Source organism: Empidonax traillii, unplaced genomic scaffold, assembly GCF_003031625.1.
Source record: "Empidonax traillii isolate 1590-97213 ecotype Southwest subspecies unplaced genomic scaffold, ASM303162v1 scaffold1246:size530596, whole genome shotgun sequence".
In the NCBI taxonomy this organism is placed as follows: domain Eukaryota; kingdom Metazoa; phylum Chordata; class Aves; order Passeriformes; family Tyrannidae; genus Empidonax; species Empidonax traillii.
In genome coordinates, this window is record NW_020956439.1 from 470,265 (window position 1) to 485,318 (window position 15,054).

At 47.3% G+C, this 15,054-nt stretch overlaps 1 protein-coding gene across 5 annotated transcripts in view; it reads left to right on the forward strand.

Annotated features, from left to right (window-relative positions):
- The first annotated feature begins 317 nt into the window (after positions 1-317).
- The window catches only part of PHC1 (polyhomeotic homolog 1), a 17,827-nt gene continuing 3,090 nt past the window's right edge, over positions 318-15,054 (forward strand). Inside the window, exons 1-14 of one of the 5 annotated variants that reach the window (XM_027906086.1) lie at positions 318-360; positions 4,123-4,279; positions 4,868-4,978; positions 6,142-6,219; positions 6,742-6,783; positions 6,994-7,143; positions 8,087-8,242; positions 9,135-9,633; positions 9,954-10,714; positions 12,269-12,416; positions 12,526-12,734; positions 13,330-13,444; positions 14,023-14,131; positions 14,802-14,952. In XM_027906086.1, coding sequence (XP_027761887.1) covers positions 4,166-4,279; positions 4,868-4,978; positions 6,142-6,219; positions 6,742-6,783; positions 6,994-7,143; positions 8,087-8,242; positions 9,135-9,633; positions 9,954-10,714; positions 12,269-12,416; positions 12,526-12,734; positions 13,330-13,444; positions 14,023-14,131; positions 14,802-14,952 — 2,643 coding nt within the window. In that variant the 5' untranslated portion in view covers positions 318-360; positions 4,123-4,165. Of the gene's footprint in view, positions 361-4,117; positions 4,280-4,867; positions 4,979-6,141; positions 6,220-6,741; positions 6,784-6,993; positions 7,144-8,086; positions 8,243-9,134; positions 9,634-9,953; positions 10,715-12,268; positions 12,417-12,525; positions 12,735-13,329; positions 13,445-14,022; positions 14,132-14,577; positions 14,706-14,801; positions 14,953-15,054 lie in introns of those variants that run through there. The other 4 variants (XM_027906087.1, XM_027906089.1, XM_027906088.1 and 1 more) reach the window with 4 other exon arrangements.

Genomic DNA, 15,054 nt, shown 5'->3' on the forward strand with positions numbered 1-15,054 from the left:
AAAAAAAAAAAAAAAGGAAAAAGAAAAAAAAAAAAAGATAATAAAAGGGATGTAAAAAAGAAAAGGATAAGGAGGAGAGGGGGAGGGGAGGCTGAGCGAGCCCACGTCCCGCCCTCCGGGGACGCCCTGCCAGAGCGCGGCCCCGCCGGGAGCCGCCGGCAGGTCCCGCCCCCGGCACCGCCCGCCCCGGCCCGGGGCCCCCGCCCCGCCCCGCCCCGCCCGCTCGGCGGGCCCGGCCCGGCTGCCCGCGCGCGGGGGGCGTGTCAGGCGGCGGCGGCGGCGCGGGGGCTCCGGCGGCGCGGGCAGCGCGGGCGGGCGGGGGCGGCGGAGCGGAGCGGGGCAGCGCCGCGGCGGCCGCAGGTGAGACGGGGCTCGGGGCGCGGGTGGCCGCGGCCGGGAGAGTTCCCCGGGGCCAGCGCGGGATGGAACTTGACAGCGGCGGCGGTGCAGCCATTGTCTACCCAGCCCGGCCCCGGGCAGCTCCCCAGCGCAGCCCCGCTCCTGCCCCTGGGCAGCCGCCGCCCGGCTCCGGGCATCCTGCGGCGCATCCCGCCTGCCGGCGCGGCGGGGCTGCGGGCAGGGCACAGCACGGCGCGGCACGGGCGGTGGGCAGGGCGCCCGTACGCCGTACCGGGTGAACTTTGCCGCCGGAGTTGCCGACGGCCTGGGTGCTGCCTTGCCCCCTGCCAGCCTCCCCTGCTGTCCCCCGCGGCCGGGGAAGGCGGGCTGGGCTCGGCGGGGTGGGGACCGGCTGGTGCAGGGTCCGGGAGTGCTCCAGCGTCGCACCTACTCCTGCTTCCAGAGCATCCCAGAGCAGAGTTAGCGTGTCCCGGCAGCTCCGCATCTCTGCTTAGGTGGCTTGGAAGCTGTTGAGGAAACGCACAGTAGCAGAGGAGAGTTCGCTGTAGTAGTCCTGGTTATCAGTTTTTCTCCCCTCGACCTGTGGGGCAAACCTGTGCAAATCTCACTTGTTCACTTAGTTTCTCAAGGATGACGTGACAAGACCAGTTAGAAGGTTAGGAAATATTCTGCAGACAGCAGTCGTGTGCCAGGGGGGAATGGATGGGGTGAGCAAGTAAAACTTTCCTACCTTCTACCAAGTGTTCGATGACTAGAGTAGATTGGCCTGACTCTTCTCTGCTCTTATGCTTGAGAAAGGTCAGGAACTTGAAGATGGGCCACCTGTGGTGTTCTTGGTGTGTGCTGAGATCAGTAGTGTGGGTTAGGCTCTGGACTGGCCCATGTTCTCATGCTTGTACTGCTGCCTGAGCCAGTTTTCTCCCTTCCTTTCTGCTGTGCGGTCATTCCTGCCATGGCGCTAATAGGCCTTTGTATCCTTCAGGGGCTGTCTTTTAGGGGTGCAGTTCTAGCTGTTGTTCAAAGGTTAATTTCAAGTAATGGCCACGTTGTTAGTCTGGAGGTTTTTTGTTTGTTTGGAAAACCCATGGTTTAATCATTTTTAGTGGGTTATCCATCTCATGGAGCAGCTAGATGAGTCAAGTGATGTGATAGCCTAGTGATCACTAAACATTTGTAAGAGGAAGGTGCTGGAAGATGCACTTGGAGGGCGGGAGAGGGTGTAATTCTGCTATTTTGTGTGGGAATAGCCTGTGTTTGGATCGGATTACACTAACATGGAGCTGCAGACTTAGATGAACTTACTTGGGGAAATACTGTGCCTTTTCACTTTTGTATTTGGAAAGAGTTTTGCTGGATAACCCTGCTTGCTGTGGGAGACTTAAATTCTTACTGCCCTTCCGCAAAGGGAGAGTGCTTTTCTGTCCATGTCTCCAGAAGGCCTGCCTGCACAGAATTTCAGCAAAGTATTCAATGCCTCTCATGCCAGAGGTGTTTCAATAAGATTCTCTTTGTTCTAGGACCTGATTTTAATAAGATCTAGATCAATATGGAATTCTCAAAAATGCTGGAAATCTTAGGAATCAGTGGTGCTGCTTACTGAGGAAACACAGACTGGTGGAACAGAGCACCAAGTCAGAAGCCAGGTTTCCCCTGTTGCAGCTGTTGAGGGTAAGGGTGAACATTAGTTACGTTCTTTCCTTTCACTGACACTTGTGGCATCATAAATAAGGTAATTCAGGTCACTGATCTGGCAGAAAATGATGTTGAGGGTAGCTTTTCTGCAGAGTTAACAACTTGATCTAATGAGCACCAGAAGCGAGGTGAATGCTGGGAGGAATCTGAACAGGGAGGTTGAGGGTGAGCAAGGGACCATAAATTGTCTCCTAATGGCAGCTGAGCTAGTAGAGAACTTGGTGTAATATGTGTAGCTTCACTTGAATTTTAGCTCCTTTCAAAGTACCTCATTTACCCACCACGGTTTCCTTCCTTCAAAAAGTCTGTATTTGTATTCTCTGCCTTCTCAGTTTGTTTATTTTCAGGCTTCATTTAATTTTTGTCGTGTTGACTCTGGGGAAGACCTTTAAGGCAGTTGCCTCTCCAGAGCTTTTGTATTCTGGATAGTTTTGTTGCCCAACTCTTTCTAGCTGAAGTAGAGTTGTGCCTGAAGACAGTAGTGACCAGTTAGGAGGAGGTGTGTCTCAGCTGAACAGAAGGTGACTTCGGGGCAGAATTACTTATGGCCACTGCTGAAGCAGTACAGGAAGCCAGTGTTGGATCATCTCCCTGCTAATCCTGTATGTGGAAGGACTCCCTGTATGTGGAAGACAGGACTGGAGCAGCAGCTCTCTGCTTGCCAATTAAAGATTTTCCAGATTTTGAGGAGCAGGTTTGAAGCATCAATTCCTTGATTTAGCCACCCATCCTCTGCAGTGTTAATGCTGTTGCCCTACTTTAAAGTAATCTGCTGTCCTTAACAGCATATCAGAATTTAAAAAGGTCTCTGGTTGAGACTGTTGTTGCACCCTCTTTTCTGCTGCACTAGCCTGTTTGCTTATATACCGTGAAAACATTGTTTGGTGAAGGCTGTGAAGCTCAAAATCTTAAAAAAGGCTAGATAAAGGGGCTGTGCCAGTGCTCTGGGCTCCTGGAAGCTGATTTAGAGGTCTCTCATATACACTACAGAGGAGCCGTGCGGTGTTTTGGAAATAAATAGGCTGTCAGTGATAACAGGACTATCAGAAACTTTTTTTAAAATCTTACATGAAATTATAACCTTCTAAAAAGTCAGGTTTGGTTTTTTTTCCCCAGTGGAATTCTGTTGAATTATCACTTTTGCTCCCTTTTCTGACTCTAACTTCTCCTGCCACTGCTCCTGGTGTAGCTCATGTCTCTTGCTGTAGAAAACTCCCCGATCATCTCAATGCATTACTCTTCTGCTAAGTAATCTCTTCAGTCTCACTTCTCTTCCTCTTGGCTGATGAAAGCATTCTCCAGCGTTTCTCAGTCCTGCAATTCACTGCAACTTACCTTTCTGCTGCTGGAAGATCTCCCTGGTTCTGCATGACCTCTTCAGCAACTTTTGCCATACAAGTGTTGCCAGTGAACATTTCATCTGCTCGGCTTCTGACTCCATTCCTCCTGAAAGCAATTTGCCACCAGAGATGCCAACCTCTAGTCTATTATTCAAGTTAAGATCTGTCAGGAACAACAAGTAGCTAGAAAGTCCATATGATCAGAGAAAGGAAGAAAGGGTTGAGGGCTGGAGGCTAAATTAGGAGAAGGAGGGACAGAGTTGGTATATCTGTGGTAGGGCAGTGGAGTTGAGGTACTGGAGGAAGAGAGTATCAGAAGTTGCCAAAGTGCAGCGGAGGACTGGAAGCACAGTGGAATTTGCCTCTGTTCACTAGCCCCTCTTAAAGGAAGGGTGGTCAGGTCTGTAAACAAATAAGTGTCTGAATGAGCTGCAGCTGCTCCTTCACTACCTTTTTAAGATTTCATGATGCTGTAGCTTCCAAATATAGCATGGCAATAAAAATACGAGAATGTGTGCATTATGCCTCTGACTGTGGTCTTAAAAGATTTAAACTGTGATATAATTTCTGGGTGATTTCAGAACCCCAGCATCCCTGGTCCCTGTGATGTAGCAAAGCTGCACATGGAATCTGGTAATGAGATATTCCAGTAAAAAAAACTGTGTAATGTAGTGAAATACAGTTTGTTTTTTTCTGTAGCCTGACTTACTTTCTAACTCTCTCAGTGTATATCTGGAGTCCAGCTCAGCCTGAGCTCCTGGGATCCTGTCACCATGGAGACTGAAAGTGAGCAGAACTCCAACTCCACCAGCGGGAGCTCCAGTTCTGGAGGAAGCACCCGTCCTCAGATATCACAAATGTCTCTCTATGAGCGACAGGCAGTACAGGTGAGACATGGTTATGTTCTGAGATGGCAGGTGCCTCAGTGGAAGGTAGTGGTGAGCTCTCTTGTGTTCCTCTGAGTTACGTGTCCAAGTGGGAGCGTGCTCAGAGGACTGTCATGGTTTCAGATTTAGAAATTCCTACGCTAGACCTGAGTTCTTACAGCCTGAGACTTCATGTTTTATAGGTTACTCCTTCAATGTCCAGCCTCTTAGGTTTAATCTGTACTGTGATCCAATAGATTGATTTTAGCCTGCTGTTAAAGAGCAAGTCACTCAGTTTACCATCCCAGCCTGTCTATACCCTCCATATATGGGAAAACTTGTCTGCCTGTGTGACCACACACATCCTCAGATTCCTGGAGTTTATTAAACTCCTGCAAGTGTGCTTCCTGCTGTCTTGAAATACACCTGTGATTCAGTCTGTTACCAAATTTGTAACTGTACTATGGATTTTGAGGTGCTAACCTAATGCATGCTTTTTTTCTCGTGGTCTAGGGATGTTCTTATGGCTGTTACTTATTTCTTCATTGCTCTCTTCAATCATCCTTCAAGAACACACAAGTTTTGACATTGGTTTTCCTCTTTATCTAGGCCCTGCAGGCACTCCAGAGGCAGCCCAATGCAGCCCAGTACTTCCATCAGTTTATGCTCCAGCAGCAGTTTAACAGCGCCCAGCTTCACAGCCTGGCTGCTGTCCAGCAGGTGAGTTGCCAAGAGGCAGAAGAAGAAGAATTGGATCATTCCCTGGGGGAGATCCAGAAGTTATCTTCTTATGAAGTGCCTTGTGCACTGAGGTCATCCTGATCCCAGATGAGACAAGTCCTCTTGTTTAGAGTTAATACAAACAGCTAGTAAACTGGAAGCCTGATGCAAAGATTCATTTGTTTTTCAGGTACAGAGCGGGGGAAGGTAAAATTTGGCATCTCCATCAGGGAACTTGCACTTCAGAGGCCTATGACTACCCCCTGCACCTTCTTTAAATAAAAGATAGGTGGTTAAATTAGCCGTGAATGCAGTAGTGTTAAAAAACTGTATTAAAGGGAACAGTGGATTGTTACTTCTCTGAGAATAAACATTTGTGTTTAAGTGAAATTTCAGGCAGTATCCTCTGAATTTTCTGTCTTGAAACTTAGTAGCTCATGTTTTCTTTAACAGCAAGAGGGATCTGAAGTGGATCATGTCCAGCCAGGAGACTTTCTTTTTAATTGAGACATATATAGATCAATATGAATCAAGATATTTTATGATGTGTAACTATTGAATGTTTTTTTTCTTTATCAACTTTGCTCACCTACCAGACTTTATTATCAGTTGAGAATGGATTATGTGTGATGTGAATACAGTTATGTTTGTGTAACAGTATCTCAGTAGCTGAACTCCTTGACAGTTAGTCCAGGATGTAGTTGTTCATAAAATACCTACTGTAGTCTTATACTATTGAAGGAATAGAATTCTCTTGTCACTTTTGCACAAATCTTAGTTATAAAATTAACTAAACTCATACAGGGGAATTCCCATGGGATCAGAGAGGGGGAAATAAAGAAATCAATTCCACAAACCATATGTGCTGTAATCTGAAATTTTTTACCTGGAGTGCTATCATTGCATTGTTACTGAACTGCCTAGTTAACCCAGCAAATTGCAGGGAACATCTGGATATTAACAGTTGGTTTCATTATCAGGGTGAGAGTTGCAGTGTGTAGTATGACAAGCTGGGGACCAGTAGGGTGTGTATCCCTGCGTGGAAGGACTGGAGGTCTTTCACTGTCAGGCTGTGAGACTAGGTGTTCTGACAAAGCCAAATGATTGGGCTGGATTGAAAAGTTTATTCCAGGCACTCATTTCTCTGTAAATCTTTCTTTCAGGCTACAATTGCAGCCAGTAGACAGGCCAGCTCCCCCAACACTAGCACCTCTCAACAGACCACCACCACCCAGGCTTCTGTAAGTAAAACTGCTCCCTCACACATATATCAAAGCCTCCCTATTACTCCCTATGTTGTTTTTTCTTCTCTTTGTATTTAAGGATGGCACTCAGCCACACAACTTCTAATAATGCTGGGAATCCACAAGATGCAGACAACTTTGAGGATTTGGGGTGCTGTCATTATTGGTGGGGGTTAAGGAGACCAGATAAGGTTTCTGGGTGGGAGAGGCTTCTTAGCTGGAAAAGTAGACATGGATCTCTCTTTGCTGAGGCTTTGGGGATATGTTGTCATGTATTAGAAAAGGGTCAGGACTTTGGAGAAGGAGTCATGGCAGCTTGACAGGGAATCTCCTTTTGTCTTAAGCAGAGCAGTAGTTTGTTGAATGAGAGGATGTCTGTTTTGTAGCGAGTATTGAGGAGCCTGGATTTGTTTGGAGAGCAGATGAGTGGGTAGGGTAGAGAAGATTTGGTGGGTTTTCTACCTTTACTCGAGAGGCTGGAGAAAATGATGTAATTTTTTTTTGGATCTCTTATTGCAGTTGCATGCTAACAGTGATACTCAAGCTCAGCATACGAATGAGGTTAGTATCCAGGGCTTTGGCTAGTTTAGATTACATAGCCTCTAAGATGAGCCCTCTAAGACAAGAACCTTCTTCTTCTTGGTCCCCTGTGGGATACAGGAAAAAAACCTGTAAAATGTCTGTTCTGGCTATACCCCACTAAGTGAATTTGTACTTTTTTGTTGGTCTCCATGTCTTCATATATGATTTTGAACTTTTTTCTGTTCTAAGATCAACCTAGCCACCACATCAGCTGCTCAGCTGATCAGTCGGTCACAGAGCGTGAGCTCCCCCAGCGCCACAACCCTGACACAGTCTGTGCTCCTTGGGAATACCACCTCACCGCCTCTCAACCAGTCACAGGCCCAGATGTATCTTCGGGTAAGAGATGTGCATGCAAAATGTGTCCTGACCATGAAACCCACTTACTGCCCGCTTCAGTGTCTCACTGCTTGGCATTGCCATCACGTATGGACTAAGTCTAACTTTATGGATGTTGCAGTATATTTTCAAATTGTGTGGGGAAGCTCTTGTCCCTGAAACCACAAGTGTGACTCTGGGCTCTGCCTCTGAGAGTAGATGAGCTTTGTATTGTGTGACTCAGGTGAGAATGTTAACCAATGTGCATCCCTGCTCTGCATAGATGTTAAAGATCCCATAGCACTTCTCACTAGAGTGTAAATGTGAAATATATGTCCTAGACTTGAATATAGCTCACAGAAATAAAACTACTCTTCAGTGCTGGAACAGATATATGGTAAATTACTCTTCTACTGTTGTGGTGCTCAGGGATGTAAGTTTAGAAACATAAATTAATGTGAACAAATAGTAATTGTTTTAATTGCTTTAAAGTTCAACTAAATAGAAAACACTAGGTTTGACTATATAGTTAGTCTGGGGCTTGGTTACCTACTTAAAAAGTCAGCTATGTCTCAATTAACTTCAGATACAAGTTGTAATCTCCATCTTCTCAAGCAGCCCTGATCTAGAATGTATGTCTTTTATCACCATTTCCCTACCAGTCCCTGATATACATCTGAAAATTCAATGATACCCCAATTTTTTAGCCAGCCTCAGGCAGTCTGTGGGAGTTGGCCCAGGCCCATGTTTGATAGAGGAGTTCTTGTTTCCATGAGGAAACTGTTCCCAGTTTCTTGCTCCTGAGGGTTAGGTTCAGTGCTACAGTGCAAGGAGGGTTGCTGATTTTGCAGTGTGTGACATTGCAGCCCAGTGTTGCTTTGTAATCTGTTTGCTTGTGGTTCGTTGTCTGTCTTTTTCTCTTCCCCTCCATTCCTTTCATTCCACATCACCTGATCCTCAACAGCCACAGCTGGGGAACCTGTTGCAGGTAAACCGGACCCTGGGCCGCAATGTGCCTCTTGCCTCCCAACTCATCCTGATGCCCAACGGGGCTGTGGCTGCTGTCCAGCAGGAGGTACCACCCACTCAGTCTCCTGGGGTCCATGCAGACACAGACCAGGTCAGTGACACCGCCTCGCAGAGTCCCCGCTTCCCCCTGCTTTCTGTCACCCCACACTCTGGTCTTTGTCTTAAGATGTCCCTGTAAGGCAGATCATCTCTGTTTTATCCCCATGTGGGATTAATTTCTGCTGAAAATTTCTGATGTGAGCCACTAGCTGGATCAATCCCATCTTCGTAGTTTCATGACTGTGCTTATGCAAAAAGAACTGTTGAGTTCTATGTCCAGTTTTCAGTCACTCTTCAGTTTAGTGTCTTTGCCAGAGGTAGTATTCCTTCACCCAGCTGATTTTTTCTTGTAAAGATGCCAAAGGCTGAACAGGCCCCAAGGTCTTAGCTCCTGCATTCATCTGTAAGTAATTCTCTGGGTCAGGGAACTGCCATGGCTTTTCATTTACCTTGCCCTATCCCAGTCATTCTTTTGGATTTCTAGTTATTTCATATTTTTCTTGTCTGGAGCACTTTCTTTGAAGAAAAGTCAGCCATGATCAAACTTTGAAGATAACATTACATTTGGGGGTGAAGTCACTACAGAGCCTAAAGAGTCACTACTGCTTTTAGAGCCATACTAAACTGGGTCCTACCAATGCAAAGGTATGGCAGGCAGGTCTGAAGGATGTAACATGCCTCGGAGAAAGATGGTATCCTCAAATCCTGTTCACAAAGTGCCATGAGATCTTTAATTTCCATCAGAGATGGAGCAGGAGGGAGTTGAGGATAATGTGCTTCCTGGGGCAGGTCATGCCCAAGCTTTGCCCTGCAGTATTAGCCAGCTCCTCACGTGAGACTTGAGGCATCAACCTAGCCTGCACGCCAGTAGAGTGTGTTGCTCAAACTCCCAGCAAGTAATGTGTATAAAGCAAATGGATTCTGTTTTGTATGTGCGTTTCTAGGTGCAGAACTTGGCTGTGAGGAGCCAGCAGACCTCCACCACTAACACCCAGCTCCAAGGCTCTGCTCAGAAGGCAGCTCTGCCAGGAAGCTCCCAGGCTTCGGGCTTACCGCAGGCCACCAGCACAGGCCAGACCGTGGCAGTGGCTCAGGCCTCCTCTGGCACTGCAGGCCAGTCCCTCAACCTGAGCCAGGGAGCAACAGGCAGCAATGGTGTCTCCGGGGGTGTGGTGGCAAGTGGTGGGAGCCAGACCTCAATGGGACTGAGCCAGGCCTCCTCGGCAGGGGCTGCTGGCAGTTGCCAAAGGAAGGGCACAGGGGTGGTTCAGCCCTTACCGGTAGCAGCTGCTCAGGCTGTGACTGTCAGCCAGGGAAGCCAGACAGAGACAGAGAATGCAGCCACAAAGAAGGGTGAAACAGACAGCAGCGGACAACAAACAGTGGGCATGAACCTGACCAGGACTGCTACACCAGCACCCAGCCAGACCTTGATTAGCTCAGGTAAGTGCATACTGGCTTTTTCTCTTTGAGACCACTGAGTTTTCACAAGAATGACATTTGGAAACCCTGATGGTGAAAGGTTTTCCCACACACCTCCCAGCTTCTGGGCTCCCAGAAACCTCTTGTCTCAAGAGGTTATCCCTCCCTATTAGCATGAGAAGTTGATTTAGTCCCTTTTGTCCTCTGTCAGTAAGCTGACAGTCATTTTGGAGCTTAATGTTTCAAACCAATGCAGCGGCTGCCTGCCTTGCTTTTGTTGTTCCCAGCTGCACTGTTACTAACTTTTCTGCTCTGCTTTTTCTCACTCTGTGTTTGTGTAGCAACGTATACGCAGATCCAGCCACACTCACTGATCCAGCAGCAGCAGCAGATCCATCTGCAGAAGCAAGTGGTGATCCAGCAGCAGATAGCCATTCATCACCAGCAGCAGTTCCAGCACCGCCAGTCCCAGCTCCTCCACACAGCCACTCATCTTCAACTGGCCCAACAGCAGCAACAGCAGCAAGCAGCATCTCTGACCCAACAGCAGCAGCAAGCTCAGCCTCCGCAGCAGCAGGCTCCACCTCAGAACCAGCAGCAGGCTCAGACCCTTGTGGTGCAGCCTATGTTGCAGTCCCAACCCCAGCATTTGCAGCTCCAGCAGGACAGTCCTTGCCAGCCAGCCACAAAGTCACCTGTTCCAATTCAGTCAAAATCTCTGGTCACCCCCATCAAACCACCTCAGCTTGGGCCTGCCAAAATGTCAGCAACACAGCAGGCTCCACCACATATCCCAGTGCAGGTAGTGGGAACTCGGCAGCAGGGCTCAGGCCAAGCCCAAGCGCTGGGTTTGGCTCAGATTGCTGCAGCAGTGCCGACATCCCGGGGAATGCCAGCTGTAGTCCAGCCCGTTTCCCAAACCCATGCTGCTTCCCCATCATCATCTTCAGCTCCAGCATCCTCCCAGGAAGCTCCCCCTCTCACCACAGGGGTGAATTTGGCACAAGTTCAAGGCACAGCCCACATGGTGAAGAGCCCAGCTTCCTCTCCAGTTGTGGCTCAGATGCCAGCAGCATTCTACATGCAGTCTGTCCAGTTGCCAGTAAGTGATACCATTGAGAAGGAGAATAGCATATGGATTCTCTTTGTTCATTCCTAGGACACCAATCGCAGTCCAGGCCCAGGTCAGTGGGATGGGATGGGCAAGGGGTTTGGGGAAAGGGATGTGGAGACTTTTTTGCTCTCGAAAACACTAATTCCAATCCAACCCCTGGGGTTATTGACTACAAGCATTTCTCTTCCACATTATCATTCAAAGGCTTGCCCCCAAAATGGGACAGGTGTCCACATCACATACCAAATATCAGATGTGGCGTGGGTTGACCTTGGCTGACTGCTGGGTGACCACCAAGTTGATGCTCTATCACTCCTCATTCACAACAGGACATGAGGACAAAAGTACAATGAAAAGCTTGTGGGTTGAGATAAGGACGTGGAAATCACTTGCCAATTACCAACTCAGTTTAGGGAAATTAATTTACTGCCAATTAATCAGTGTAGGGTAACTGGAAATAAGAACAAATCTAAAAAATACCTGCTCCCTTCTTCACAGGCTCAGGCTTCATTCTCAACTCTTCTGCCTCCTCCCCGTGAGCAGTGCAGGAGGAGAGGAAATAGGGGTTATGGTCAGTTGTTAAGGTTTTGTCTTTTCCCCATGCTTTTCCCTTGCTGTAGCATGGGATGCCTCCCATGGGATACAGTCCTTCACAAACTTCTCCAATGTGGGCCTTTCCCTCAGGCTTCGGTTTTTCATGAACTGCTCCAGTGTGGATTCTTTTGGGTCGCAGACCCCTTGGTGTATGGTAGCAGCCACTGCCTCTAGGCCTCAGAGGATCTCCTAGCAACAGGCTGTGCAGAGGAAAACAAAGATAGTTCATGTTTCATAAGGCTTGTTTGTGCTGTTGTGAATTGATTAGGATCTGCCTAAATCCCTGGGACAACAGCACTTTGCAAGCTCAGATCATAGAATCATAAATGATTTGAGTTGGAAAGGACCTTAAAGATCATCTAGTTCCAACCCCCCTCCTGTGGCAGGGACACGGGTTGCTAGGCCAGGTTGCTCAGAGTTTCATCCAACCTGGCCTTGAACACCTCCTTAGCCAGTTTCTGAGATTGTTTCTAGACTCTGCTTCTTCAGGAAGGTATCACAAGATTTGTCTCATATTTAGAGTGGGGGCAATTCTGCTCATAGGGAACACGTGTCCCCTGCACTTTTCACTCTCCTTTGCTGAAACTGATCTGATTAAGCCAAAAGCCTGCTTGGAAATGAATGCTATTCCAATTTCATTCTTCCTGGAACAATCCTTTGAGGTTCACATATTGACTTGATATTGTACCAGTGTATCAACATGAATTGGGACACCAGATCCTAGTCTGTGGTATGGTAGTGAGTATTCTCAAGCTTTGCTCCTTGCTACGCAAATGCTTCTGAATAGAGGTACATACTGTGAAGGAGTTAGAAGCATCTCCAGAAGGAACCCAGCTGGAAATCAAGTATGATGGAGCAGGATACTTTTTTTTTTTTTCCCTTTGATCTGTCGTGTTCTTTGCTTTGGAGCTCTTCCATCTGCTTATGTGTTCCTCTTTATTCATGCAGGGCAAATCTCAGACCTTAGCAGTAAAGCGCAAAGCAGAGTCAGAGGAGGAGAAGGAGGAGTCGCCCAATGTCACTGCACTCCTGCCCGCCAGGTCCTCTCCTGTAACAGACAGCCCCAAAAACACAGAGGAGAAGAGTGGCCTTGGAGGTGAGGTACAAAGGAGAGCCCTGCTTGTGTGTGCTAATGATCTGATCTTGTATTCTGCTTGAAGTAAGTGGAGCAAAGAGAACTGACTCTTGTGCTCTTAACTTTCCAGATAATTCTGACGCTGCTGCCATTGCAACCCCAAATACCACGTCAAGTGAAGGAGCCTCAGTTCCCCCCACCTCTGCTTCCACCCCAAACCTGGCAATGGTGTCACGTCAGATTGGAGACTCCAAACCCCCACAAGCCATCGTCAAGCCTCAGATCCTCACACACATCATTGAAGGCTTTGTCATCCAGGAAGGAGCAGAGCCCTTTCCAGTAGGGATTTTTTGGTTTGGGGGGAGGGAGCTGTAGAAGCTTCTTGGGAGGATGGTGGGCTTCCATCTTTGCATAGGAATATCTTTCCCCATATTTCAACTCAGCATTTCTAGCCTGAGATGCAGACAGTGAAGGGGAAGGGAACAGAGGGAGGTTCATGAATGAATCAAGGCATTGAGAGGTGTCATTAAAGAGAACGAGTTGGAAGGAGTAAAACAAGTATTACAGCAACTGTTTACTCCAGTAGTCCCCAAAGCAATAATTTATGCAGGAATTATAAGGAGGTTCCTCTTTCTAATTTTTAGTGAGGGAAAGATGCATTTTGAACAGGCAGTGAGTAAAGTTAAAGAAATAAGGGGAAATGCAGTTACATGGAATTGCAGGCTATTCGAGGCAGATAGTATTTGGGGATCTTTGAAGGAATGGCCAAGCATCTGAGTCAGGAAGGGACTGATGACTTTGTTCAGCATGTCTCCTTCTGTATTAGGCAGAGAGATTCTTCTGAGCTGAATTTTGAACTGCATGTACTTTGCAGAGGGTGGTGAACACAGAGAATCCTTTACTATTGTGTCCAACTCATTCTCTTCCTATCCAGGTGGGTTGTTCTCAGCTGCTGAAGGAATCTGAGAAACCGCTGCAGGGAGAGGCTCCTTCTGGCCAGAATGAAAACCTGTCCAGCAATTCCCTGGGAGGGGACAGTGCTTCCATGGGTGAGTTTCAGCACCAGGAGGCCTAGCTAGTGTTACTGAAAGTTTCCACTCTCTGATACTGTATTATTAACTTTATAGGCTTGTATCTCGTCCTGCTAACTCTTAGAGACTCAAGCTATGGACCCAGAATCTCCTTGTCTTGAGTGCCAGAAGACAGTATTTTTTGTTGTTGTTAATATGATCCAACACATCCCATGCCAGTAGTAAGCAAGAGAATCTGAACTGTACCTGTCTCTGATGACTGTGAAGGATGTGTGGACAGAGCAGAGTGTGCAGCTATGGAGGTTTCCCCCACAGCCTTGTAGGATGTGAGGGATATGCTGTTTTTCACTTGTTCCATTAAATGGTACTGACAAGGAGAAAAAGCCTGCCCTGTTCAATATCCTGAAGTTCTAATTAGTGGAGCTTCTGCCTCTTTTCCCAGCTTCCTTCCCAAGCTAAGTACTTACTAGATTCAACAGAAAATAGTGCTTGGAATCAGTCTCTTGAGAAGAAGAGCATTGGAATGGAGGATCATTATGTGTGTGATCTGCTTCAGTTCAGATCATCAACTAGTGTGTATCTCTGTATCTCCCTAGAGCTTGATAAGAAGGCAAACTTGTTGAAGTGTGAATATTGTGGGAAGTACGCCCCAGCAACCCAGTTCCGTGGCTCCAAGAGGTTTTGTTCCATGACCTGTGCTAAAAGGTAATAATAGCAAGATGTAATTTTCCTTATCTCTGACAGTGCATTTTATGAAACTGGGCATGTGCTCCTTATCCAAGTAGTTTACAACACTTCAGTACATCTGAATCTCCCTCCATGGGATGTACTGGCAACAGAGATCCTTTAGGACTCTAAATGATTTGTAAATGCTTCTAGGTCCAGAGAGGTGGATGTTGAGTATAAACAGAATTTCTGGCTTGTTCAGAAAATGAAGTGGGAATGGGGAAGTTCTGGGGCTACAAAGAACCTCTCTTCAGTGAAATGTACATTTGATTGACTAAATAAATCCATACTGGTTGCTGTCTGATACATTGGTACTAGACAAAGACACAAGGGAGAATTTGGGAAAAAAATGGGGAGAAGTTAGACTAGTCATTGCTGCCTCCTGTTGATAGCAGAGTGCTTGTTATGGGTCTTTTTTCCCTTAGGGGAATGACTTAATTGACCCTTCAGATGTTAGATCAAGACTCTGGTGTCCAAATATTGCTTGTGTCAGAAGTCTGGACTGGTTCCTTCCAAGGGGAAGTCTTAAAAGGAGGAGGAACAGAACTTGATGGTAAAGAGGAGTTTTATCCCCATCTAGAGCAAGGAGAAGTATTAGGTCTAGATAGTTGCTCTTTCTTAACTGCTGCTCTGCTTCTGCTTATTTGAGGTACAATGTCAGCTGCAGCCATCAGTTTCGGCTGCAGAGAAAGAAAATGAAGGAATTCCAGGAAGCAAACTATGCTCGTGTGCGCCGACGGGGACCACGGCGCAGCAGCTCCGAAATTGCTCGAACAAAGATCCAGGGCAAGCGCCACAGGGTAAGGACACTGTCGTGTCAGGGCAGGTCTGTGTAAAATTTGTTATTGCTGGATGTACCACTTTGTCACAGTGGATGTAGTCATACAGAATGTGCTGAGTGC